A 25,229-nucleotide genomic window follows, 5' to 3' on the forward strand; every position below is an offset into this window, starting at 1 on the left:
GGGATGAAACGCTAATGTTTAAAGAGCAACGTGATTTAAGAATAGCTCTGTGTTGCGGCAAAGATCCTGGCTCCCTTGTAGCTAACAAGTTGCAGTCATTCTTAATACTGACGGTTTGGCTATTAGGGGGAACGACATCCGTGAAATGCCAGTGAGGTTGCGCTGGTAGGAACGTGTGAGCTTGTCCTGTTCTCTGGCCCTTAGGCTGTGCCTGTGTGTCTGCAGATGCCACTTTGCTGAGACTTTACGGGCAACATCATCTTACCTGCTAGATGGTATTTCAGCAGGGTCCTTTGGTTTGTTGCTCTGTAACGACGGGTGACAGCCCTATCTGGTGCCACGTTACAAAACCTCTTCAAGCTTAGAAGTAGTTCTGGACACGTGTATGTGGATGCAGTGCGTATGTGTATGTAAGTACACCCGTATCCATATGTACATATTTTCTGCTTAAACATAAAACATTCAACAAAGTAAAACGCAACAATTTAACTTCCATTGACATCAGCAGCCAGTCTGAAATCGAAATGCCAACGTTTTCGTGAGAGCAGGGGAGAACCCCTTAATCTAGTCAAGTGTCACGACGGCAGTTTAAAGGCACATCAAAGTGAACAACAGGGGATTCACATGATCGTCACCGCTACATGAGGACTCCTGCAAAACGAGCCCTCCCTTATTCAGAACTTGCAGGCAAAAAGCAGGGCAGATCTGTCAAGGCACCGGCGACGTTGGTGCTGACTTTCCACTGCAGTGTGACCCACGGTGATCACAATGCGAGGAACCACGTGGAAATCCCACCTTGTCAAGCTGAGCTCAAAGCTTGAGATTGCAGTGAGTGTCTTCACCGCATAACCTCACCTCATCCGCCCGGAGTGTCTTACCCTTATCAAGCCGGGAGGCTTTTTGGTGTATTTTCAGCAAGGAGAACGAGTGAAATTGCTTGTGATTAAATTTTCATGGTGAGGAAGGGAAGACCCTTAGGATTCCACCTTCTCCTTTGAAATATTTTGTTCTGTGTTAATAAGTGAATATGCTTAAAGGGTAGATGAATGTATGCACGTTGAACTGGGTGGCCCATCAGAGCTTGTTCTTTGTGGTGTGGGAGCTGTCTCTTGCTGGTTTGATCGCTGATGTAGGTTGAAAACACAGGCTAAAAATTAAGTCAAGTAATGAACGTTTTATTTACAGCCCCGACATGGCCGGATATTCATGTGGCTCTTTGAATCGCTTACACATAACTCCCCGCTGCTGCAAGCAGAGAGGCCCCAGCCGTGACAGAAACAGCGCAGAGCAGGGCATTCTGTGAGAAATCCCACCCCTTCACCAGCAGTTCGGGGGCCAGAAATGGAGAGCTGGAAATGCTTCCAAACCAAGAAGCCCTTTGGAGTTCAGATGATGCTCCTGGGGGCCATTTTGCAGCTGCTCTCAGCAAAACCCCATCTGCAGCTCCTGTCCAGTCACCAAAAGTGTAACATTTCCTTTTTCTGTTCATGCCTTTCCAAACCATTTCCATAAGAGTGCAAGGCCCTAATCTTCAAAGAAAGCCTTGATCAAGGGGAGAGAGAAACTTCCCACTCAGCTGAGACACCGCAGAGTCTGAAGACGATCTCCACGAGCAGCAGTGGCTGCCCTGTGGCAGGCAGCTAAGTAAATCGTTATTACAAACTCGGCATGGATCAGAGCTGTGAATTTATAATGGAGATGCTTCCGAAGCTTCAGTTATTATTTGCTTCAATAATAACATAAGGCAAATTTGTTCACTGCAGTTAAAAGTACCTTGAGAAACGGAGGACATGTGGCAGGCCCCAGGCTCCACTCTGCTGCATCCAGCTCGGAGGAGAAGGTGCAGCATCTCCAGGGGAGTGTTTGTGCCATATCGGACACCGAACGTCCAACAAGGGGTATCTGCAAAGGTGCTACTTTTTAATTTCATATCATGTGCTTCTTAGAGGTGAAATTAAAAAGTAGGTGACAGTCCAGCACCTGCTTGTCCCAGATGCAGCGGCTCCGGGTGGCTTTGCTCCTCCTGTTGGCCTGCCCAACGTGCAGCGTTTCAGCGAGACGCGTGGAGGTGGCAGGAGTTGGTGCGCTGTGAAGAACACGGTGTGCTCTGCGCAGCGTTATCCTCACAGGGAGGCAGTTTAGGGAGCAAAAGTATGAACTGTCCTGGTAGAAATTGCTTATTATGGTGAGAGAGAAGTTCCACTTAGGGCTGGACTGTGCCCGGCTGCCAGGGGCTCCTGTCCCACCAGGGACAATGGCACAAGCACTGCCGTGAAGATGCATGCTCTTGATTTTACCCTTTTTTTTCCCAAGAAAACGTGTGAACTGGCATTGAGATGAGCACAGAAGAAAAGGAGGCAGATTGTCTCTCTCTCGCAGACTGAAGCGCGGTGGTCACTGTGCCACCGTTTGCCAGCACGTGGCACTGATGCCACCAGGACGGTCTGTGGATGGGCGTCACTGGGCGATCCCAGCCCAGCCCCGCTCCCTCCCCTGCTGTTCTGCAGCCCGGGGTTTGTTGCTCCCAGAAGAGGGGAAAAGTGAAGAAAGAGAGGAAAAGAAGCTGAGTGAGCAGCTCTACATTTTGGGGGGGAATAAACCCCCACTCCCGTGGATCAGGCCACATCCTCGCAGATACCTGTGTGGTCAGTGTGTCCTCAGCATCGTTGGGCAGGAGCCCGGCGGTTCCCCACATCGGTCCCCCTGGGGCTGCTCAGATCAGCCCCCCCGGCTGCGTCTGAGCCCCTGCCGGGGGGTGCAGACTGGCTGTGGGCAGGGTCGGCCAACAGGCCGGCACCAAAAAAAAAAGTGAAGCCTGGAGGAATGTAAATTAGAGGAGTGTGAAAAGAAATTCGGGAAATGCGTTAATCGTATTGTTTCAAGGCCTTGAATAGCGTTTAAATGGGAACTTTTACCACGCGTCTTTTCTGAATGCGGTACAAGTCCGTGAGTCAGGGCTGGTGGGTGTACTGGGAATCTTTATGCTTCCTTTTATTTATTAAATGTTGGTCCTGCCTGTCAGGAAACCATTTAGCAATAGGAACATTTGCACTTCAATCGAATAGAGATTCCACTGTTTTACCTTTTGCCCCCGAAATTTGTTTCTCTCGTGTAGCCTCCTATGATTTGATTTCTCCCCTGACAATACTGCGGTTTAAACAGAGCATGGCAGCCAGATCTTGCTGATGTAAATCAGTAGGGCTGTGCCGAAGCCAGCGTAGCGGTGGCGGTTTACACCGGGAGCGTAGGCTTTGCAGACTCAGCGCTGGAGAAGGTATTAGGGAGAATGGTTACGCTTCTAAATTCATAAATTACAGCAAAGCATTTTTTAACAAGCAGAGGTGTGATCCTGCATAACTCAAGCCTCCCTGGCAGATGATTAGTGACTTCCCTCATAATAATTAGTGGGATGGCTTAGAAATTATTATTATACTGCGGCTCAGTCAGTTGTGCCAGCAGAGGCTTTTCACTTCTCCTGGCTCCTCAGCCACGCCGACTCTCTGCACGTGCTGAAGAGACGTCTGTGGCCACCCATCGGCATAACGCACCCGTGGCAGCGTGCGGGCACCCTCGGGAGATCTTGAGGCATCGTGCAAGAGCAGGAGAGGTCCCCTTGGAAGCACCATCTGAGAAGCAGGACCAGGCGTTGGTCCTTGCAGCTCCACCTTTGCTTATAAACTCACTTAGGAGGGAAAAGGAAGAGCACGTCAAGCTCATGAGCCCACACAGACTGTCCTGGCTCTTAGGCTGCAGCGTTAAATGCCGTTGGCGCTGTGAAGAACCTGTCCAGGGCCCCTGAACACGCTCCACCCGGTGCATTTAGAGCAGCCCATGGTGGGTTCACCCAGTGCTCAGCTAACACAGGCAGGTTCTTCTTTGGAAACTACTTCGCATTGGAACAAAACACAGGACAAATCCTCCCTGCTGTTTACAATTTTTACCTTGTGGGGTTTTTTAACTATTTGACCCTCCAAATACTGGAAGGCCAAATCCTCCACTGGATTGAAGCTGGTCTGGGTTTACACCTTCAAAAGAACTGGGCTCAGGAAGAAACAAGATGAGGCAATGACTTTGAAATCATCTGCCTTCTCAATCTTGCAGCTTTCGGCCAGAAGGTAGAATTTATTCTCTGCTTGGCTCTACGCTTGCTTGTTTGTTTGTTTTAGGCAGTCGATTACGAGATGAACAGAGCCTTCATGCTGACAGTGATGGTATCAAACCAAGCTCCCCTGGCCAGCGGCATCCAGATGTCCTTCCAGTCGACAGCAGGAGTCACCATTTCGGTCACAGACGTCAACGAAGCACCGTATTTCCCCACAAACCACAAGTTAATCAGGCTGGAGGAAGGGGTGCCTACGGGGACAGTCCTGACAACATTCTCCGCGGTGGATCCCGACCGCTTCATGCAGCAGGCAGTAAGGTGGGAGACCAGGCAGGCAAGTGAGCTCCTGTACGGGCGCGGGTTTTGGCTCCAGCGTGGGGAGCAAAGCAGCCGAAAGCTAATTCACAAACTAACTGTTACGATGCGAGTAAAACGCTTGGCAGGGACTGGCACCCCCAGTCGGGTGCCTGCAGAGCATCCCGTGATGAACTCGCCATCCTCCCCGCTCCAGGTAAGGCAGGCGCTGCACGGCTGGGCGCGGGGGGACAGGCAGAGCAAAGGGCAGTTCACAGCTCCAAACACACGCGGTCGATAGCGAGGGGTCCCCGCGTTGGTTCAGAGACAGAGGTCAGGGCGCAGGGTACTAAGTGCTTTGTCTCTGCCTTGTCAGGGATGCTTTGACCTAAGTTGTTCATGCACTTTATAAACACAGAGGTTTAGAAAAAGGCAGCTTTGTTATTTCTGTTTTGCAGGGGGGAAACTGAGGCACAGGAAGGGCTAGATTTCCAAAGGGAATGACTGGGATTTTTAATCATGTCTTGTGTTGTTGCCAGAGGATTTAGGTTCAACCTGGCTTAAAAAGCAGAGCGCGAGAGGAGCTGGCAGCCTGGTCAGAGCAAGGCTCGCTTGGTCACAACAGCTGCTGAACAGGCCTTTAAGATGTGGTACATTTAAATGTTGCCCGCGCAGCCAAACGCCCACTCCCATGCCGTTGGCACTGGGTCCTTAGCTGCCTAACGCCAGTGGGTGTGAAGCACCCCAGCAGCCCTGGCCTGCTCTGCAGTCAGCGAGGTTTGTTCCGACCTTCCCTTTCCCTTCAGACCAGCTGCCAAACACAACCTCTCCGTTAGCTGCTTTCCCTACAAATGGATTCAGCTGGCAGAATTTTAGCCTTCTGAAAGTCAGTTTAAGATGGGATTTAGTCCATGCTGCGAGCGGGAGCCTGTCACTCGCTGTGTTTTGTGCCACCTGGGCAGACGGGGGCAGAAGCCCCGGTGCAGGACCCCGACTCACACGCCTTCCCACCGGGAAATACATTGGCAGGGAAGTGTGTGTGAAAATGAGAGTCCTTGTGACACCTTTCGCAAGTATTTCAGCCTCCGTCTGTGCAGACGGGAAATGCGTTTCCTGCCCTTGGATACCTCTACAACCACAGAAGTTTGTTTCTTTTTTACTCCCAGTCTGTAAGGAACGCGGTATTTTTGGCAAAACCCGAGTGTCTGACGTGATCACAGCCGAGGCCACTTCAACGTGCATCGGTTGTGACATTTCGTGTCAGGAAGAGTTTGAAATATTTCACCTGGCACAGAGCTGTCTGGTCTAGAAAATGATAGTTTATTCTCTGCCGCAGCTTGTTGTCTTTAGGCAGGTATTGCGACGTTCGAGGAGAGAGACCATCCTAACTAACAAGCCACTTTTTCTTCTATTCTTTTTGAAACATTGGCCTTTGAAGGGTCTTTATTTCCCTGACGTCTGTACCGAGGCTGGTTTTCAGAGGGGAGAACGGCTCATTTCTGACGGAATGCTCCCTCGAAGCCGGAGGTGGATGACCTGTAACCCAAACGCGCATCTGCCATTTCTGGGAGAGGCACCGGCGCTGCCGAGCCGTTCCTGCCATCGCACTGTGCACATGCAGGGTCCTGTAAGACTCTCTGTGAATATGAACAGCCGATTCCTTGAGTTGTTTTATTCCCAGGGCTTCCAGGATGCACATTTTGGATATCCACCAGCACTTAGTTTCCAAACCCAAGTACAACCTCCCTTTCCCCGTTTCCATCAGGACAGCCCAAGGCCAAGGCTTTGCAGGAGGCAGTGGGGCATTGTTGGGCTCCTGCCGTTGTGAGCCCTGCAAAGGATATTTTGGTTTTGCTTCACAGTTGCCATTGGTGAGTCAGGAAATAAGATACCCAAAAAGCTAAGCCTACAGATCCATGATAAGCGCTTCAGGGAGCTGATCCAGCTGCTAGAGCCTTGCTACAGCTTTCAGACTCTCTCTAAATAGTCTTTGATGAAATAGGGTTTTTACAAACAGGAGATAAGGAAGCCGGAGCATCTCCAGTAGGCACAGCTTGGCATGGCCAATGTCACACCTCAAGTTATCCTCATTAGCCACAGACACGTTCACAAAGCCAGCTTTGAAACTGGATCCCTGGTCATTTAGCAGAGAAAGGGCAGGAGACTCACAGCAGTGATATTAAAAAGAAATGAAAACATCCCAAAGAGTCTAGCTCCATGAAATGTAATTTTTTCCTTTGGCAAGGGCTTGTGCAGCTGTGTGTTGCTTTCCTGCTCACATGGATTGACGCAGCTGAAGTTTCACTTTGAGTTTCAGCTTCAAACAGCCCATTTCTGAAAAGGAATATTCACCAGAAGCCAGAAGTTCTCCTGCCTGCGTATCTAACTGCAAAAAAATTATATAAAGCTATCAGCAGGTCTGAGTTACCCATGAAATAGGCTCAGCTTTTGTTTGCTTATTTCAGGAATTTATAGTTTGTCCATTTAGTTTTAGTTCCAGTTTAAGTAATAAGGGTCCATCTGAACTCAAACTGTACGGAACTGAGAGGTAGAAATCAAAAGCAACGAGTAAAATAAAACCAGGAAAGCAAGCAAGTTTTCAACAGAACATGATAATCTGAAGAACACGGAAAAAGTTTGCCCAAAACAAACCGTGTTGATAGCTGACTGCGTAGGACGTGAACAGACTTGGGCTGTGAGTTGACTGAGCAGCTGGGACGGGGGTCTGGCGTTGGGTCCTCCCGGCCCAGGGCACGCAGGGGACTGCCAGGGGGACCCCCTTGTCACTGCTCTCTCCGAACGTCCCACATGCGTACCGTCATCTCACCGGCTCTTTCAGGGACATATAAAAATGTTACAGGAGAGCAGACCTGAAAGTGCTTCACCCCTGGGTCCACGCCTTAGTACAGCGGTGAGTTCCCATTACAGAGTCCCCAAGGCAATGGCTGCGGAAGATACAATTCTGATACCAAAGAGTGGCCCGAAAACCACCATTCTTCCAATGTGGTATTTCCAAACTGGGCAGAAAATGGGAATATCCGTGGCTTTGGAGAAAGAGCTATTTTAGGAAAGGCAATGTTCAGAGGAGAGAGCAGGAATCCATCCTCTCATTCGGGCATACGAGCGCAGTGGTCATCGCAGACCCCCCTTCTCCTCCGCTGCAGAGACCTCGGGCTGTGTCCACTCCCTCGGGCTGTGTCCACTCCCATACCAGCAGGGAGCTGGTATGTAAGTGGCACTTAGTGGAAAGAAAAACCTTTAAAATGAAAGAAATAGAAAAATTGAATAATTGTAAAGGTCAAAAACCAGATACTCAATTAGCGTTCTGTTTGTCAACAAAACTAGGTATCCAAAGGTCCTTTGAATCATGGGTCAGGAGTCCAGAAAAAACTTATTTCAAGCAATATTAAGGATTTGTCAGTGGAAAGACTGCCATGTATTTATTTCCTTTCTCTGTAGATACTCTAAGCTGTCAGATCCTGCAAACTGGCTGAACATTAATGCCACAAATGGTCAGATCACTACTGCTGCTGTCCTTGATCGAGAGTCAGACTACATTAAGAATAATGTCTACGAGGCCACATTCTTGGCGGCTGACAACGGTGAGCCCAGGCTTCACATTGTTCATGCTTCAATAAGACTCTAATGTGATGCATTAAGAGAAATGATGCCCTGACAGAGTTGTCAGTATAAGTTATCTTTTTCCCAGGTTTTTATGGTCAAAAATGTGAAAGTGGGGCGGGAAATTGCTGGAGTAAATTAAATGTGCACAGTATACGGGGAGTGTTATTAAGGGAAAGGGAGGGCAAATGGAAAATCGATTTGGGGAGTTCAGTGTAGCCGTGTAGCCTGAACTTAAAAAAATACCAAAGGGATGTGCTCTCTGAGGGCTGCCGAGCACACCGGTCCTGGTAATCGTCCCAAAGGCACTGATCAGAGCATTCAGGAAGCCTTCCAGCAGGAAACCAGAAATAATCGTAGGGGATGGCAGGTGGGTATTAAAAATAAGCCAATCCATTGAACTGCTGTGGATTTCATGAGAGGTGTCCTGCCTGTCTGTCATCGGAGCTGGTCTCTCTCTCTCTCTGCTTCCATTTCTGAAATGCCCAGCCATCATCAGAGCCTCTGGATGCTGGTGTACTTTATTATCAGAGTCGCTGAGGCCAGTACTGATCTTCTGGCAGAGAGGTCCTGTTAAGGCTTGCTCTTCTCTACTCATTACAGATCACACAGTGCTTCTGGCCAAATTAGTACCGTGAACCTCAGCACTGGCCGCACTCGAGGCCAGGCGGTCCATTGCTGCTGCCCTGGATTTCTCTTCCTCATTCTGATTAGGAGTTGTCGATGACTTTTTTGCTAACCATACCTAAATGCGGCCATGCTGGTATTTCTCAGTAGCTTCCCTGGGCAAGGAGAGGGCCTTCCTCCCCCTCTCCCACCCTCCCCATGCAGGGTGCTGAGCACTCACATCGGGCCAGAGCCATGCTTCAGCAACAAAGTTAACTCTAGTCTTGGCTGCGAGCACCTGAGTATATCGCTCGTACTCTGTAGGTGCTTTCAGGACAGCGTTTGTGTTAGCTCTTGGTGTCCCTCAGGCTGCAGGGTGCCACGTCCATTATGAGCAGATGCGGTGGTGCTTGTGGGGCTAATGAAAATTTGCTCCCTCTGGGGTTTCAGGCTTCACTTCAGTCATTGCGTCCTGGGTGCCGTGGGCAGGGCAAACTCAGGGAAGAGTTTCAACGCAGAGTAGCAGTACCAAGAAGGAAATTTTGCCCCTTCTTTTTGCCATCAGTGGTAGGACTGGTGTGGTCCCGCAGCCCCATCCCAAGCTTCCCCTCTGTGAAGACAGCCAGGGCAGTGAAATCCAAAATAGTCTCAAGGGGATGTAGCAGCATTCATCTGCAAGAGACGGAGGGCAAAACAGGTCAAATGAGTTGGCCGAGGCTATTCACAAAAGCAGTGGTAGAGCCTTGAACCCATCAAACTAATCCTCACCATCTGACCTTGCAAATCCCGGGCACTTAGTGCGACGTGATTCGGAGTTACCCCCTTTCCTTGGCGTCGGTGCTGATGCTGCAGTGCATCGGCGCCTCCACATCCATCATTCAGCAGCTCAGAAAGTGAGGACCTAGATAAATCTCTTTATTCTGAAAAATTAATCTATCACTGGTATATTGCAGCCATTAAAATGCACATAAAGCAACACCTTATTTAAAATTCTGTCTAGAGTGCTTAAGATAACAGCTAAAGTTTCATCTAGGCTAATAGACTCTTTCCACTTTTTCTCCCAAGTTCCAGGTTCTCTGGCATCACGTACTCATCAAAGAAAGGCTTTGGGTCAGGCGTTTTGGTGGGGATTTTTGTTTCTTTCTTGAAGAAGCAGCAGCATCTTGTTTCCTTGAAGTTCTTTTTGCTGTTTTCAGTATACGATAAAGAAGAAGTTTAGCCAAATGCTCCTTGGACATGCTCTTTTTCTCTCCCTGCGCTAAGGCAGAGATGCTCGCTTTAAGAAAAGTCTTGGCTGCAATGTAAGGAGGCAGAAAGGGGAATCCTAATTAACAGCGTACTTTTTGCCTGGTTTTCCAGCAGAGGGAGGCTCTTGGATCACACCGTGTCTACACAGGTGTGGAGCCTGGCGGTGTTTGAACCCTTCAGCCAATTTCAACCAATCTCACAGGGAAGCTGAGAACTCAAATATATCATGTTCCAACAGGTTTCATAAAACAGGGAGCTGAGTAGGGACGAGAGACGCTGTCACTGAAGGCAGCAGGGTCCTGCCCCTTCCTAGATACCGGAGTCCCCCATGGGAACTCACCTTTGGGGCCCAATCCTGTAGGAAACCAGGCTGCATTAGTGACCCTGCACGCAAGTTCTTGCTCTTCTGCAGGCACATGGTGACAAGAAGATGCTGGTTAGCCACAGGCACAGTTTACTTCATTTCTGCCGTGATTTGTCAGGGTAGTGGCCCATGTTCCTCAGAAATTTTTGCATGAGCAGGCCGGGAGCGACTCGTGCAGGCAGCTGAACATGAAAGCTGAACTCCTGCTGCTGAACATGAAAGCCAGTTGGCTTGTACCTTGCTCCAGGAGTGCCGACGCTGGCACGATGAAAAAGGCAACGATGGGGAATGCAACGGTTAAATGTAGATGTAGCGGTTGTGTGTTTCTCTTTCTTTTGAAATACTGTCATTAGTATTTCAATCGTAATTTCAGGCAGTGGAGCAACTTCTCCGCTGGAATCAGTGGTGCTCCGGTCGTCCTCGTCTCTTGAGCATAAAGTCCAAGGATCCTTTGTAGTACATCAGTTCCTACTCTATCCTTGGTCTCACCACATACGACAGCTGAAATAATTTGAAATATTCCATGGTTTGTAGGACTTAGACATTTAAAAAATAGTTTACTGTTCATCTCTCCTGAGACTGCCCCAGAACTGCACTCAGGAGCACAAAGAACCAAAAAAACCAGGAACCGGAGCCCAGCAATACCCGATAGCCCTACAAAACTGCCTTTGTACCCACGGCAATTGCAGGTTATTTCAGCCACATGCCGGTTAGTGCCTCTCAGGACTGCTAGTTTGTGTTCAGTCTGTCTTGAGGTTAGAGTGTGGGTCTTACGTTCATCCCAGAAGATATTCTGGGTAATGTGAATACGGTGAAATCATTTTGCTTGGTCCCGAAAGTCAGTTTTCATGTTCAGCCCCAGTATCCTGACGGGCTGTCTGTCTCTCCAGAGACTTTCAAGGCTGATCAAAGACATTGTTTTAGAGGGAGACCTACCCCATGCTTACTAGATGAAAGGATGAGATCAATGATTGACGAGCTTGTCTAGGAACCACGAAGGAAGGATTTTCAGGGCTCCTTCGGAGTTTTCAAGGCTCCCTTGAAAAATGGAGCAGAAATGAGAAAGGAATGTAGGAAGGAATGTCTGTGGAAGCAGCAGCAATGTTTGAAAGCCTAGTGGGGAAGTGGTTTGTGTAGCTTTGTATCCAGCACTGGGAGGAAGAGCCAGGACCGAAAATACAAACTTAATAATGTATTGCTGAAGTCACGCTGCCTGAGAAGGGAGACGGTGGGCAGGCCACGGGTTAGTAGCATCACCCACCGCGTTTGGTGCTGGGTAGCTCATTCCGTAGGCTTTGAGCAAGGACCTTTCCCACTACAGGCAGGGCTGACTGGAGAGTTGGGCTTTCTTTGAAGCCGTGTAATAGTCTGCAAATTGAAAAGCTGTAGCAAGTGCTACAGTAAATGCTGACCAACAGATAACTCTACTTACTTATTTTTCCCCTCCAAGCCCTCTTCTTCCCCTCGTTAGCTATCTTCCTAATGGGTTTTCCTCTTCAAAACAGCCATTACCAAAATTTGCACTAGCAGCTTGGCATCACCTCCTTGTATTTTTAGAGTTTGACTAAGGACATCGCTGTAGGCTACAAATCTGCAGAATTCAACCTCCGTGTTCTGCAGGAGCAAAAGCCAGCAACATTAGGAGGCTTGGGGAAGTTTTAATAACACCTCTTAAAGCAAGGGACCATGGAAGTGCGGTATGTCCCTAATAAGGTCCAAGGAGGGAGGGTGAAAATCCTGGTTTATTAAAATTGGAAGGCAGAGAGGAGGCTGGTCCATGGTGTTGTCATTCCCGCTGCTTCTCAAGTGATGGTCATCGGTCCGTGTTCGGCTCTGCCTCTCCCGTGCAGGTATACCCCCCGCGAGTGGCACTGGCACTCTGCAGATCTACCTAATCGACATCAACGATAACGCTCCTGAGCTCCTGCCAAAGGAGGCACAGATCTGTGAAAAGCCAAACCTGAATGTCATCAACATAACAGCCGCGGATGCTGACATCGATCCAAATGTCGGGCCCTTTGTCTTCGAGCTGCCAAGTGTGCCATCTGCGGTGAGGAAGAACTGGACCATAACACGGCTGAATGGTAAATGGGGCAGGCAATCCTGAGCACATTTGGGCTCTGATTCACTAATGAGGCCACGTGCGGCTTCAAACTTCCAAACTTTCCTACTTTTTTATCTGATTTTTATTTTTTAAAGCACATTATGGCCGACATTATAGACAAGATAGTTAATCAGAAATGATTTGTATCAGACCTGCAGCATAACTCTAAGAGCCTTGGCACTTGGCTTTTTTTAGTGCAGCTCATAATTATGAACAGTTATCAGTAGTGAACAGAGTATAAATCATCCATAATGACCAAGGGGAAAAAAGCTATTATCAGTCTTCCTTATGTTCCAGTGTAATTGTCATAAGCCACAATCAGGATCAATGTTCATTTCTCTGACCATAATTGCATAAAGGCAGCCTTTTAATTTACCATGGAACCAGGAGGGCTAGGTAAGTGTGAAGATTACCAGTATGTGAAAGATTTTTATATTGCAGCATGCAACCGCAAATGGCCCTAATTGCTCCTCTTATCGGTAGCTTCAGCAGAGGATGGAAAATATCATGGAGCCATGGGCTGCTTTGAGCTTCAAAGCTCATCCCTCTTGCTGAGGTCAGGCACCTTGTGCCGGGCGAGGGGCCATGGCCTGTGCCCTGGCAGCTCAGGGCTCGCTCCCACAGCTCTTGTGTCACAATGGAAGGGAACACAAGGATTACCTGGCTGAGCATGTCGTCGATGGCCGATGAGCTTCCCAAAAATCCCGGGATGAGAGAGTGGGCGAGTGGAGAGCCTGGGCAGGGGCAGCCAGACCCAGGGAGAATCATCCATGCTTCAGTATTTGCATTTCGTGCCATTTTAAACGAGTGCAACTGGATTTGCAAACGGTGTCAAAGTAGGTTAGTGCAGCAGTGAAAAAACACGGTATTTTGCAAAAAACAGGCTGATTGTTGACCAAAGTGTTAGGGCAGACATGTGAAGCTGTCCTGCCCAGGTGTGGTGTCGGTAGCCCCTTCAGGAGACCGCTCTAGCAGAGGAGCCCCGTCTGTACAAGCGTGGCTGCAAGGTTCTGCCAGTGTCTGTCACCCATCTGTCTGTCTCCGTCTCCCCAGGCGATTACGCCCAGCTTAGTTTACGAATCATGTACCTGGAAGCGGGTGTGTATGATGTGCCGATCATCGTGACGGACTCAGGAAACCCCCCCTTGTACAACACATCGGTCATCAAAGTGAAGGTGTGCCCGTGCGACGAGAACGGCGACTGCACCACCATCGGGGCGGTGGCTGCCGCGGGGCTGGGCACGGGCGCCATCATCGCCATCCTGATCTGCATCATCATTTTACTGAGTAAGTACCGCAGGCGCTGACCCTGCTGGGAGATGTCATGTTGCCCATCCCGTTCCCTGTCGTCCCGTTCCTATATGTGGTGTTTTTCAAGAGCCACGCAAAGGACAGAGCCGTGAGCTTCGGGCTGCAGGGGGTGGTTCACACAGCTGCATTGGAACCTCCATCACTGAAAGGAGCTGGAGCTCGCTCCACACGCATCGGACTTTTCTTTCTAAGGCTTCCAGTAGCTTTACAAACATAATGACACCTGACAATGTCTTGTAGGTAGTGAACACGATACGATTCTCCACATTTATCAGGAAAAAGTTGAAGGACTTGTCCAAAATCCTGTGACAAACTCCTCCATAGCTCTCAGGTCCCTGGCTGGCTGTGGATATACTGGTTCCCAGTAGCAGAGGCACTGGTTACAAAAGTCTGGCTAGTCCCTGGCAGAGCCAGTGCGTAGCTGTAGTCTTCTGGTTGTTCCCAGCAAAAGAACAACAGTAGTTATTCCCGTTTCTTGTAAAATGACAACAGATTGGAGAATTGTGGTCTCCTCTGAGAGTGTTTTTAAGAGGACGGATCCCCAGTTTGTCAGGAGCGCTGGGGGCCTGGAGGAGCATCACAGAGAAGGGCTGGCCATCCCTTTGCTCGAAGCAAAGCCATCCCTTTTGCCCAGCGACGCTGTTAGTCTTGGGCTTTCATGAGCATTACCAATAACCATGTGTGCACACACTTAAAAATAAAAATGATATCATTATAACTTCAAGCAGGAGTTGGCACAGTAGGAATAGATAAAAATGAGCGCCGAAATGAACAATGAGGTAAATATTCATCAAGAAACGCAGGATGAAACCATGGGGCTCCCATTAAAGCTAATGGGAGTTATGGTGCTAAATCACATTTAATATTTACCCCCAATGTGTTTAAACAGAGAGCAGACAGAGCGACGTATGCTACAAATGTCACCTAATGTGGATACGATATGGTACATTAAGAGAATGGGTCATCTCTGGGCAAACATCCATCCTCCTGGGCCAGCGATGGGAACATATTGTTGTATAATTGATTTACCGGATCAGTCTGGGGAGCGAGCAAGAGACCAGGGTGTTTGTGGCCCCGCAGTCCCTGCTCCTCTTCCAGCCCCCCTGAGCCAGCGGGAGCATCCCCATCCCCGCCGCCCTGCCCGGTGCCTGCCCTGCGCTGGCTGTGGGGTCCCGTAGCAAGGTGCTTTCTGCTGCTCCCCCCGGCTGGGACACCGGTTGGGAAGCGGCGCAGTTGCGCGCCCAGCGGACGCCGCGGTGTCCGTCAGTGCCACGCGGTCGCTGCCCTGGGGCGGGCAGGCCAACGGCGGGCAAAAAGTTGGCACTAGAAGCCACAGAGGGGATAAAACACGGGTCTCCTTTTTGCTGCTCTGCTATAAATCCAGTGCTAAAATATGATTTAAACAGTTGAAAATCCTATTGACTGAAATTAACTTCAGCTGAAGGACATTTGATTTAAGAGATTCCTCCTTTCATTTTCAGATACATTATCCCATTTTAAATTATGGTTTTTATTACAAAAGCTTATTTTTACATTCATTGTAATTCTAATTGACTTTTTTTTTTATCTTCAAGAGCTGCAAAGCACTGTAGCAGTGATGAAAAATGTAATTTGCGATGAGCGGTTTCCCAGTTACATCCTTCCAGTGTTTTGCCTCCTTTCTATCTGTTTTATATCGTGACCTCTGAACAATAGCCCAGAAGAAGGCAGATGCAGGGGGTTTTGTGCTGTTTGTCCATTTTAAAGTCAGCAGGTCAAAGTTTGATGGCTTGAAAAGGAAGAGGCAGCAAGGGGACAGATCTGAGGTGGCTCAGGTGAAGGAAGTTTCTGGCTTTACCTTCACTCAAAGGTTTTTTCTTCTTCCCGAAACCTGATGTATCGGCTGCGCGAATAACACATTTAGAAGAGCAGTGCAATAAAAAATTGTGAAGGGTGAAGACAATAGATTTCAAGGAAAACTACATGCAGAGGGAAAATGGGTCTAACAGCAGTAATAGCACTTCCCGTTCTGCAGAGTGAATAAAAGGAAGGAGAGTGCACTACATCCGCTATTGACACTTTGAAGGTCTCTTTTTTTTTCCAAGGTAGCTGTAAAGGCATTAATGGCACAGTTTTTTCCACAAGTGCATGAAAAAGCAGCATTTAAAAAAAAAAAAAAAAAAGGAAAGAAAGAAAAAGATAAACCCTGGTAACCATTATAATATTGTCTTTGTGGACTAGGCAGGTATCTTGTTGTGAGAGACTTGAAAAGGAACGACGAGAAAAGGACTTCAATAGTCTGCTAAATAGCTGAGGTTTTATATTGCAGATAAGAGTTACATTTTCTTTCCTTTTTTCTCTCTTGAATAGATCTAGGATAAGCATTAAAGAAATGCTGAACTATTTGAAAACAATTCTGTTCGCTGGCAGGCAGGGATGGCAGCCAATTGGCACACAATGGCAGTAATTAGCTGTCCGGTCCTCGTCGCCTCACTTCACCAAACTCCTGTTGGGTATAAACACTTTGGTGCTGGGAGGAAAAACTCAGATCCTCCAGACCCCCTCCCCAGGCAGTGGGGCTGCAGCCCAGCCGCTCACCCGTGTCCCCAGCACCCATCTCTGCTCCATCCTTGCCCGCGGGGAAGCAACGCCACGGCTCTGCGAAGGGAGAGAAAACCTGGTTGCTTGTTCTCCTTATGCAGCTTAAAAACGCAAAGAGAGGTTGGGATCCTACATCCTGCATTGTTTTGGCACGGTCAAGGCTTGACCTGAGTGATATGAACCTGAGCCACACGTTGCCACCTCCACTGTCCATCCATCTCTCCCATCTCCTGCAGATTGCCACCGTCACAGCTGTGTGCGTGGCTCGCGTGGGGAACAGAGGGAGAGGAGACACGGGGAGGTGTGACTGCATCAGCTGCCCAGGCTTGATTTCATTTTTGATGGCATTATTTGCAGCTACTGAATATGAGAGTGAAAACTAACGCATTAACAGGTTCTTGAAGAAGACAAGATCTGGTTGCCTTATGTTAGTGGAGACTTAATCTCCCAGAGCGACTTCCCTGCAGGGAGTCACAGGGAGCACGGCCTCTGGGACGTGGATGGCCCTGTAAAGAAGGAGGTTGGGGAGCAGGGAGCCAGCGTTCCTGTTGGGTAAAGTTGTTTAAGTGGGGGAAAATTCTCATGATTCGGTTCATCTCTCTCTGTTACCGAACTGAGATTAGCCAGGGCCTGGCACGGAGCTGCCGATGCCTGAGGAGCTGGCTGAGTGCTGCCGGATTTGCTCTCCCTCGTTCTGCAAAGCGAGCCCTGCTCTCTGAAAGGATTTTGCTTGATCTTAGATCTGCTTTGCAATTCCATGGCCAAATGCATACGCTCATGTCCTGGCTAATGCGATCCTGGAAGTCCAGAAAGCCTGCCTCACTCACCTAAAAAGAGTATAAGTGAGCCCAAATCGGATTACACAAACCAGTATTACCCACCCTGCCAAACCAGTCTTGCGAGACGTAGTGCAGATGACAGCACAGCGACAGCGATGGCCAGGGCTCCCCAACCGCCATCGCCCTGTCCCGCTGGTGGAACACAATTTGCTTCTCAGCACCTCGGCAGCTCTCTTTCCTCCGCCTTTATTTTGTGCCCTTGCATAAAATAAAGGTGGAAATATAAATCCTGAAAATTCAGGATTTAGATCAAATATTTTCAGAAAGCGTCAGTTTTCACACTTTCTGTTTGCTTTTCCTTTGATTGTGTGTTTGGCTTCTGATAAACATCAGCTCAATCAGCATTTGTGATGGATCTTAAAGAAACGTTTGTAGTGGAGGCCTGTCACAGTATTTACAGCTCTCACTGATCTCTCCCTTATAAATTAGAACATGCAATAGGATTAAATTTGATTCCTCTTGCTAGCAGCCAGTGAGGTTCTCCATAGCAGAAGAGGGCAGGTGAAGTGGTAGGACACGCCACCATGCTTCGACACACGCAGCTTGGCCTCGCGCCACGCGAGGTCCCGGCTGACCCCGCTGCTTCTCCGTTACAGCCATGGTTCTGCTCTTCGTGGTGTGGATGAAACGCCGGGAGAAGGAGCGCCATACCAAGCAGCTCCTCATCGACCCCGAGGACGACGTCAGGGACAATATCCTGAAGTACGACGAAGAGGGAGGCGGAGAGGAAGACCAGGTGAGAAGAGCCTGCAGGTCATGGCTGAGGAGCAGCTGTGCAATCTATATTCTCAAAAAGGCAGAAACCACATTATTTTCACTAAAGTACTTGCAAAGAAAGGGTTGTGTTTGCCCTTGTTTGTGCCCAGGCAGCTTTATTGGCTTCCCTGGTGTGGCGTGGCCATCGGTGAGAGCCAGCCTAGGTCCAGCCTGTCACTGGGACGCTCTCCTGTGCTGGGAGGTCGGTGCTACGTGGATTTTGCTATTGTAGGCCCGCTTCCTGGGGAGAGACTGTAAATCAATCCATCGACACTCCTCTTCAAACAATATTTCTGGTATTTCAGCCATTAAAATTGTGTGTTTCCCCATTCCCCATCAGAGACGTTAGTAAACCCAGGTGGGGCCACTGCCCTCCCCAGAGCCGTGGCTGCAGGCACTGGCCCTGGCTTGCTTCAGCCGAGAGCTTCTGTGGGCTTTCCCAGGATTTACTTAATCCTCTCTAATGTGCCTTTTAATTTCTTTTAATTTCTGGACGTAGTTTGTGAGAAACGTCTAAATAGATTTGGGGATTTTCTTTTTCCCCGCGAAGCGCAGGGTGGCAAGGCTTTGCGTGGTGACAGAGCCCTAAGCCACGCTCTGCCTGAACGCGTCAGCTTTTCTGCGCTGGCTGCTTCTTACGGACACCGGCGCTGATGCTGCACGAGAGCTTGCTGGCCTGCACTCCTGGGACATGCCATCCTTCTGCTACGGATGTATTTCCTCAGCTAAAATAGCAGAGTTTTGTCTCTTGTGTTTAAGTCGCTGGTTTTTTATTCCCACCTCACACAAGTGAAGAGCCCACGACACTCTCAAATATGATGTTCATGCAAATTACGTGACCCTGCTTCGTTATAACGGCTTTATTCTTGCTGGCTTAAATGGGCTGCGTGGGTGATGGGTCTGTGCGGGGGCTGCCGTGGGCATGGGGGGGTCAGGGGGTGCCAGGGCCAGTGGTTGGGAGCAGGCGGCCCCACCGCTGCACGTCCTGCCGTGGGGAGCCCAGGCAGGGACTTCGCCCAAAACTTGAGATGTTCATATTCAACGGAAAAATCCTTGCAATTAGCATTTCTTTTTTCTTGTCGCTGACAAGTTATTTATAAATATTGCTCCTGGAGATTCAATCGTCCCCATCTGAGCACAAGAATAGTTTTACCGGTAGAACAAAGTACTGTTATAAGCATTCAAAGTAGCTGAAGTATCTGCTTTCAGGCAACTACACTGTAGGCTTAAATATTTTAGAAAGGATTCGTTAAAAATAACAGCAAAGGAAGAGGAGCAAAACACCATTACCTACATGAATACATTTTTAATGAAATATTACCTGGTTCTCATTCCGTGATAGAAACCTATTCTGTTGGGATTTTTCACAAGCAGAAAGAACATAATTACTTTGAAAGGCCTACATGCATAAATGCAATACACATTTTAATGTTTTTACTTCTGTACAAATGTAATTGCAATAATATGCCTACCAACACTGTGTCTTTACATTATATTATGTATTTCATCAAAAAATGATGCACGTATCTATGCACATGCAAACCGAAGCCAATGTTTTATCCCAAAGATTTAGACACCATGTAAAATATTCGTAGAGTATTTAAATATTTGATTTGATTCCGTTTTAAGATACAGTCTTAGGAGGTCAATTGTACGAGCTATTCAGAGGTCGGGTTCCTCTGTAATTTAGATAGTCAGAGGCGCTACGTAGCAAGGGATAAGATTTGCCATCGAACTTCAGCTGAAATAGGATCAGACCCTTCGACTTGTTTGTACGTTGGGCGAGTAGATGATCTGAAGGAAAAGCTCTTGGTTTCACGCTGTGCCTTTCCATTTGTCACAGGATTACGATTTAAGCCAGCTCCAGCAGCCGGAGACCATGGAGCACGTGCTGAACAAGACACCTGGAGTCCGACGGGTGGATGAGAGACCTATTGGTGCTGAACCGCAGTATCCTATAAGACCAGTAATCCCACATCCAGGGGATATTGGTGACTTTATTAATGAGGTATGTGCTGCAGGGTGTGCCGTGTCACATCTTGAGAGCTTGAGCAGCCAGCTCACATCGGCTGTGCGGCGTTGCGCTGGCTGCGTGGACCAAGCGATGCTGTTACTCACCCGAGGAGTCTGATGGGCGCCAGGGGAACGATGGGCAGGAGCAAAGGACGCCGGACTTGGCCTCATAAAGGCACCGAGCCTGTAAAAAGCCAAGGTGCAAACAAAAAGCACAAGATCTCTGTGGGTATCACAAACACTGTGCTGTTCGGTATTCAGGCACTATAACCTGATCCCACTTTTCCTTGGATTACTATGAATATTGCAGTTGCTGTCAGTAAAATCGTTGGCTGGACGTGGGCAAAGGCGTGTCGTCCTGGTGGCCAGGAGGTGGCCAGGCACCTGCCTGGGTCGCCTAAAGCCGAAGGAGCCATTTGTGGCTCCTGGACTTGGAATTATTTCACCAATCTCTGTCTGCCCCTCGCAAGCTCCTTTTGGTCTAAAACCTCAAAAGAGTTTGCAGAACAGAGAGATTCATCTCGGATCAGAGAGGCTCTCTTTATTTTATGTTAGACTACCGCTCCTTTATCTGCTTGTACAAATATCTCCCCATTTAGTATTTCTTACCTCATTTTTGGTTTTGAGTGAGCGAGTGGTTACAAACCAATCAATGCGTTATTTCCTCCAAGACAAAACACGCCATCCGTTTCCTAAGTCAGAAAAATAAATGTTGTAGCGATTTAATTCTGTTATTACATCCATTTCCTGCTGTGCTTTTTTCTCATTTTCACCACTAAAATTCCTTCCTCCTTTGTTCCTGCCCATCCTTCCCGCACACCGTTACACACACCCCCGCGCACGAAGCCCCGCTCTCACCCTGCTCCGGCTGCCGTTCGCTGCGGTAAAACCCGCCCCATCTCCCCACCCCGGGACTGGGCTTTCTGAAGGTGCGAATGCGGAACGTTTTGTTTTATTGCAGGTCCGTTCCACGAGGCTTTTCCTGACACCGGGCTGCAGCAAAGCAATTCTTTTTCTCCGTATCCCGAGGCCGTTTCCGTGGCTGCCTGCCCTGCTGCCCACAAGGCGGGAGGGCAGAGATTCCCAGCCCTCTGCCGGGCTTTCACACCCCGAGTCTCTCCTATTTGCAGAATTTGGCCGGGAGTGATTTTTTTTTTCCCCCCTAAAGGAAACAAAATCATCAAAATTAAAATTATTTGTAGGAGAGGAAGGGTGCTGTTTGTTCTTTAATTGGCCAAGCTGGAAATCTTAAGAGGCAACCCCAGAAAGGAGAGGCTGTCCGGAACTGGAAGCTTTCCAGATCCAGCGCTGGATCCTTGGAAGCAGCTCCCTTCCCGCTCCATCCGGCTGTTTCGGAGGTGCTGGCAGTTGGTGGATTTTCTGCTGGGGGCAGCCGGGAGGGGCGCCGGGACCCTCATTTTGTCCCCATCCCTTCTTCGCTCCGCTGCAGGGATCCCCAGCGGAGGGGGGACCCGTACCCAGCGCCCTTCCCCAGCACCACCACAAACCCCACGGGTGGCATTAACGCCGTGTGTTTGCCCCCCACCCAGGGCCTGCGTGCGGCGGACAACGACCCCACGGCCCCCCCCTACGATTCCCTGCTGGTGTTCGACTACGAGGGCAGCGGCTCCACCGCCGGCTCCGTCAGCTCCCTCAACTCCTCCAGCTCCGGGGACCAGGACTACGACTACCTGAACGACTGGGGGCCCAGGTTCAAGAAACTGGCGGACATGTACGGGGGAGGCGAGGAAGATTAAACTGACCTCACGTTATTTAAATAAATTTAAAAAAAAAAAGAAGAAGAAAAAAGAAGAAGAAGAAGAAAAAAAACAATTTAGAAAAAAATAAACAAACCCACAGACGACAACATTAACAAAAAGAGCCGATGCAGAAGCAAGAACTGTACAGATGTGGCAGCTTTTTTAATTAATATCCCCTGCTGACTGTATTGTTATTTTTAGTGGTGATATAGAAGGTTTCTTTTTCTTTTACCTTTTTTTCTTTTCTGATTTTTTTTTTTTAGAATATTGAGCTGTCTCGCATGAACACTTGTCTCTGCTGCAGGTTGGGTTTTTTTTATTGTTTTGTTTGGTTTTTTTAATGTCAGCTGGGATATTGCTCGTTTATCTGCTTTATGACTAAAGAGAGTGAAAGGCACTCTGTCTTAACTTGAATTTCTTAGAACAGAAGCACTGTTTTTAAAATATATATATATATATTTGAAAGTGCCTTTTGGTGCATGTATCAGATTCCCTTCAATCTCAGGAGTGATGAAAACAAACATACAACCATCCTGGGCAGCACTCCCTGTGACCCTAAGCCAGTTCTAGCTGGGAAGGAGTTAACAAAATGGAACTGTGGAGATTGTTTCTTTTTTGCCTTTTTTTTTTTTTTTTTTTTTTTTTTTAAAGGGGGTGACTCATTCTGGGGTGGAAGAGGAGTTGGGGGGGGGGGGTTTTGAGTGGAAATCTTAACAGCCATCTTTAAGCCTCAGCAGGTGGTGAACTAGTCATCATGTTGTATATAATTCAGTGTTATCAGATGCAAAATACGGACCGGGGGTGGGGGGGGGGCTGTGCTGTCCCCCGGTCACACTCAATGTAGCTGCATAGAACTATAGCATTGATAAAGCCTTTGGTTATTGCCACAGAAAGCTCCGCCAGCCCTTGCCTAAACCCTACAAAGTAAATCGTGAAATGACCAAAGGCCCATTTGTTTGTTTTTATGCTCTCGGCGTGTTTCGGCTCCCCCGCCCCCGGCGAGTGATGGAAACGCCAGCTGGGGTAGGTGGCGGTGTCCCCCGGCCCCGGGACGGGCTCCTCCTCGCCCCCGGCGGGGTTGTGCGGCGCGGGCCGGGGGGCGCGGGGGGCAGGGAGAGCTGATCAGCACTTTTCCCATCCGTAAGTATGGAGTCAGTCTAGTACAATATTAATGCCTTGGAGCGTTAGTAGCCAAAGCTCAGCGCCATCGTGTAACTCAGCTAACGTGCGTCCTTTCTATTCGATGGGTAGGCGCCGCTGTCTGTAGTAAATGTGGTTTTCTTGGAGGAGGAGTGCGACGAGGGCCTGTTAAGTATCTTGTGGTCGATATGCTCAAGCGTTGCCAAGTAAGCAAGAGGTTTTGCAGCATCCAGGCGTGATTCAACATCAGTATTATCAATGGTAGCATACTACCTAGTTTATACGTAGGGTCAGTTTAACCAATAACAAATAGTTATTAGCTTTTTTTATTACATTTTTCCTTTACTGATTTGGACTAGTGGGTTTATGTCTAATGTTTGTAAAATGATTTAGACTGCATGGATGTGTAATATAAACCACATTTAATGGATTATGAGCCACTTAATTAATGTGCTATGAAATCTTGGATTACCTGTGTTTTATATTCTGCAGACGATTTTGCAGTGGGTTCGCTAAAACTTGTAAAAGTGCTTAGATATATTTTCCTTTAAATCCAAGAATGTGCACAGTATTGGAAGGTGATTATCCAGGGGATAATCTCGCTTTTTTTTTGATATCTCGATTAATTCTCAAGCTGAATGCTAAGAGTTGGGGGGGGGCGGGGGGAGCGAGCGCGTGCACGCGAGAGCGGCAGAGTGCGAGGACGAGAGCTTGCGGTGACGAGTGGACGCCGGTTCCGAGGGTACAGGGGCTGCAAGATCGTCTACTATAGATTTTTGAAATGCTCCTAGTGCATTTTATATTTCATTGTATCATATTTTCTATAAAATGCAATTTCTGTAAATTAACGAGCATTTGAAATGTGTCTTGTATGAAGTGCAACGTGGTAAAAGTCTGCCCGAGGGGACTCCGGCGTTACCGGTATGTTATTGACTCCCGAGGATGCTTTTTGTCTTTCCTTCTTGTCGCGCTCGGTCGGTGGACGGGTCGGTTTGTCCTTTCGCGGCTCGGGGAGCGAGGGCGCTCACCCCGGTCCCCCGGGGAGCGCGGGCAGCGATGGCGCACACCCGCAGCGGGACGGCGGCGGCCAGGCGAGGAGGGGGCTCCCCGGGGGCGGGCTAGGAGCGCGGTGCCTGGCGAACTGCCAGCACCCGACGCCTTTCCCAGCTCCTTGGTCCGTAGTTGGGAACTCAGTCGGTTCCCGTCACCACTATGGAAGTCATAGTTTGCATCTGCCACGCGCTGCCCACCTCCTCCGGCCGCCTCCGGCCCACCCGGCCGTCCCTCCCTGGCCGCATGGCCCACAGCCCCGGCTCCCTGCCCGCGGCCACGCTCCGCTCTCCCCCTTTTCTCTTGGAAAAGCCACGGGCCGGAGGATTTCACCACCTGGGCTTTGCACCTCCGCAGACACTGCCCGGCCACAGCACAAGTAGTGAATAATAAAAAACGCGCTCAGTGTGTCTCGCTGGTGACCTCCGTCAGTGGTTTGTGTCCGTCACCGTACCCTCGTCACCGACCCAGCAGGAGGCCACGGCTCGAGGCCTGGGGCCATGCCCGCAGCTCCCAGCTCCCCGCCGCCGCCGCTCGGCTCCTGGGGCGCCTGCGCGGAGCCTGCGCCACCGGCTGTGCCCCCGCCGCCACCCCACACCGCTCCCCCGAGCAGGAGCTGCCTCCGGGCTCCAGACGCTCCGTCTCTGCGGCGGCTTTGGCGGGGGGAAGGATTTCAGGTGGGAATGGGGACGGCCGCGGCGTGGGATGGCTGGTCAGGGGACGGCTGCCGTCCATGGCCCCGCTGCACCGGGGACGGGCGAAAGGAGCCGTGAAGGGGCTGTCAGGCTGCAGCTCCTCCAAACATTTCAGGTTTTTAAGAACATTTATGCAACCTAAGTCAAACAAAACTGTTTGAGTGATTAAAAGTAAACCAACCAGTTACCATCGGAGACTTTTTTGAAATCGACGGATACTTTTTCGAAATTGGCGGATACTTTTTCTGCAGCGTTTGCAATCCAGCCATTCCAACCCCACAAGCCTGTAAATCAAACCAACTATTTTAATGTCTTTTGACCTAGTTATGTTCAGTCTCCCTGTGCAGGACCTTCTCCTCTGCCTCTTCTCTTCCTCCTCCTCCCCCTGCACCCTCCACCACCCAGCTTTACAGCTTTTTCAGTAGCAGCAGCAATGGGCCCCTTCCCTCGCGGTGGGACAGACGGAAGGTGAGCGAGGAGCACATCCAGCAAGGAAAACAGGTCACTTTGCAACCCTTTTTGCGTGTCAATATTCCTTGTGGTTTGTAACCCGGCTGAGAAAACTTGGCTTGATCTGAGAGGGACCGTTGAAGAGCCATCGGTGTGTCCCCTGCTCTGACCGTCGCGGAGGTGACGCGGCGTTGCCATCCACAGCTGGAGGTGACAGTGGCTGACACGGAGCCGGGGCAGGGAAACGGCGGCTTTGGCTGAACGTAGAGTCACTGGTTTTTCTTACAGGCCACCGA

At 49.3% G+C, this 25,229-nt stretch overlaps 1 protein-coding gene across 1 annotated transcript in view; it reads left to right on the forward strand.

Annotated features, from left to right (window-relative positions):
• CDH4 (cadherin 4) overlaps positions 1–22,225 on the forward strand; it is a 448,373-nt gene extending 426,148 nt beyond the window's left edge. Inside the window, exons 10-16 of the mRNA XM_054218866.1 lie at positions 4,167–4,420; positions 7,856–7,998; positions 12,086–12,319; positions 13,393–13,626; positions 17,666–17,805; positions 19,669–19,833; positions 21,389–22,225. Coding sequence (XP_054074841.1) covers positions 4,167–4,420; positions 7,856–7,998; positions 12,086–12,319; positions 13,393–13,626; positions 17,666–17,805; positions 19,669–19,833; positions 21,389–21,595 — 1,377 coding nt within the window. The 3' untranslated portion in view covers positions 21,596–22,225. The remainder of the gene's footprint in view (positions 1–4,166; positions 4,421–7,855; positions 7,999–12,085; positions 12,320–13,392; positions 13,627–17,665; positions 17,806–19,668; positions 19,834–21,388) is intronic.
• The last annotated feature ends 3,004 nt before the right edge of the window (positions 22,226–25,229 follow it).

This window comes from Rissa tridactyla, chromosome 12, assembly GCF_028500815.1.
Source record: "Rissa tridactyla isolate bRisTri1 chromosome 12, bRisTri1.patW.cur.20221130, whole genome shotgun sequence".
NCBI lineage: Eukaryota > Metazoa > Chordata > Aves > Charadriiformes > Laridae > Rissa > Rissa tridactyla.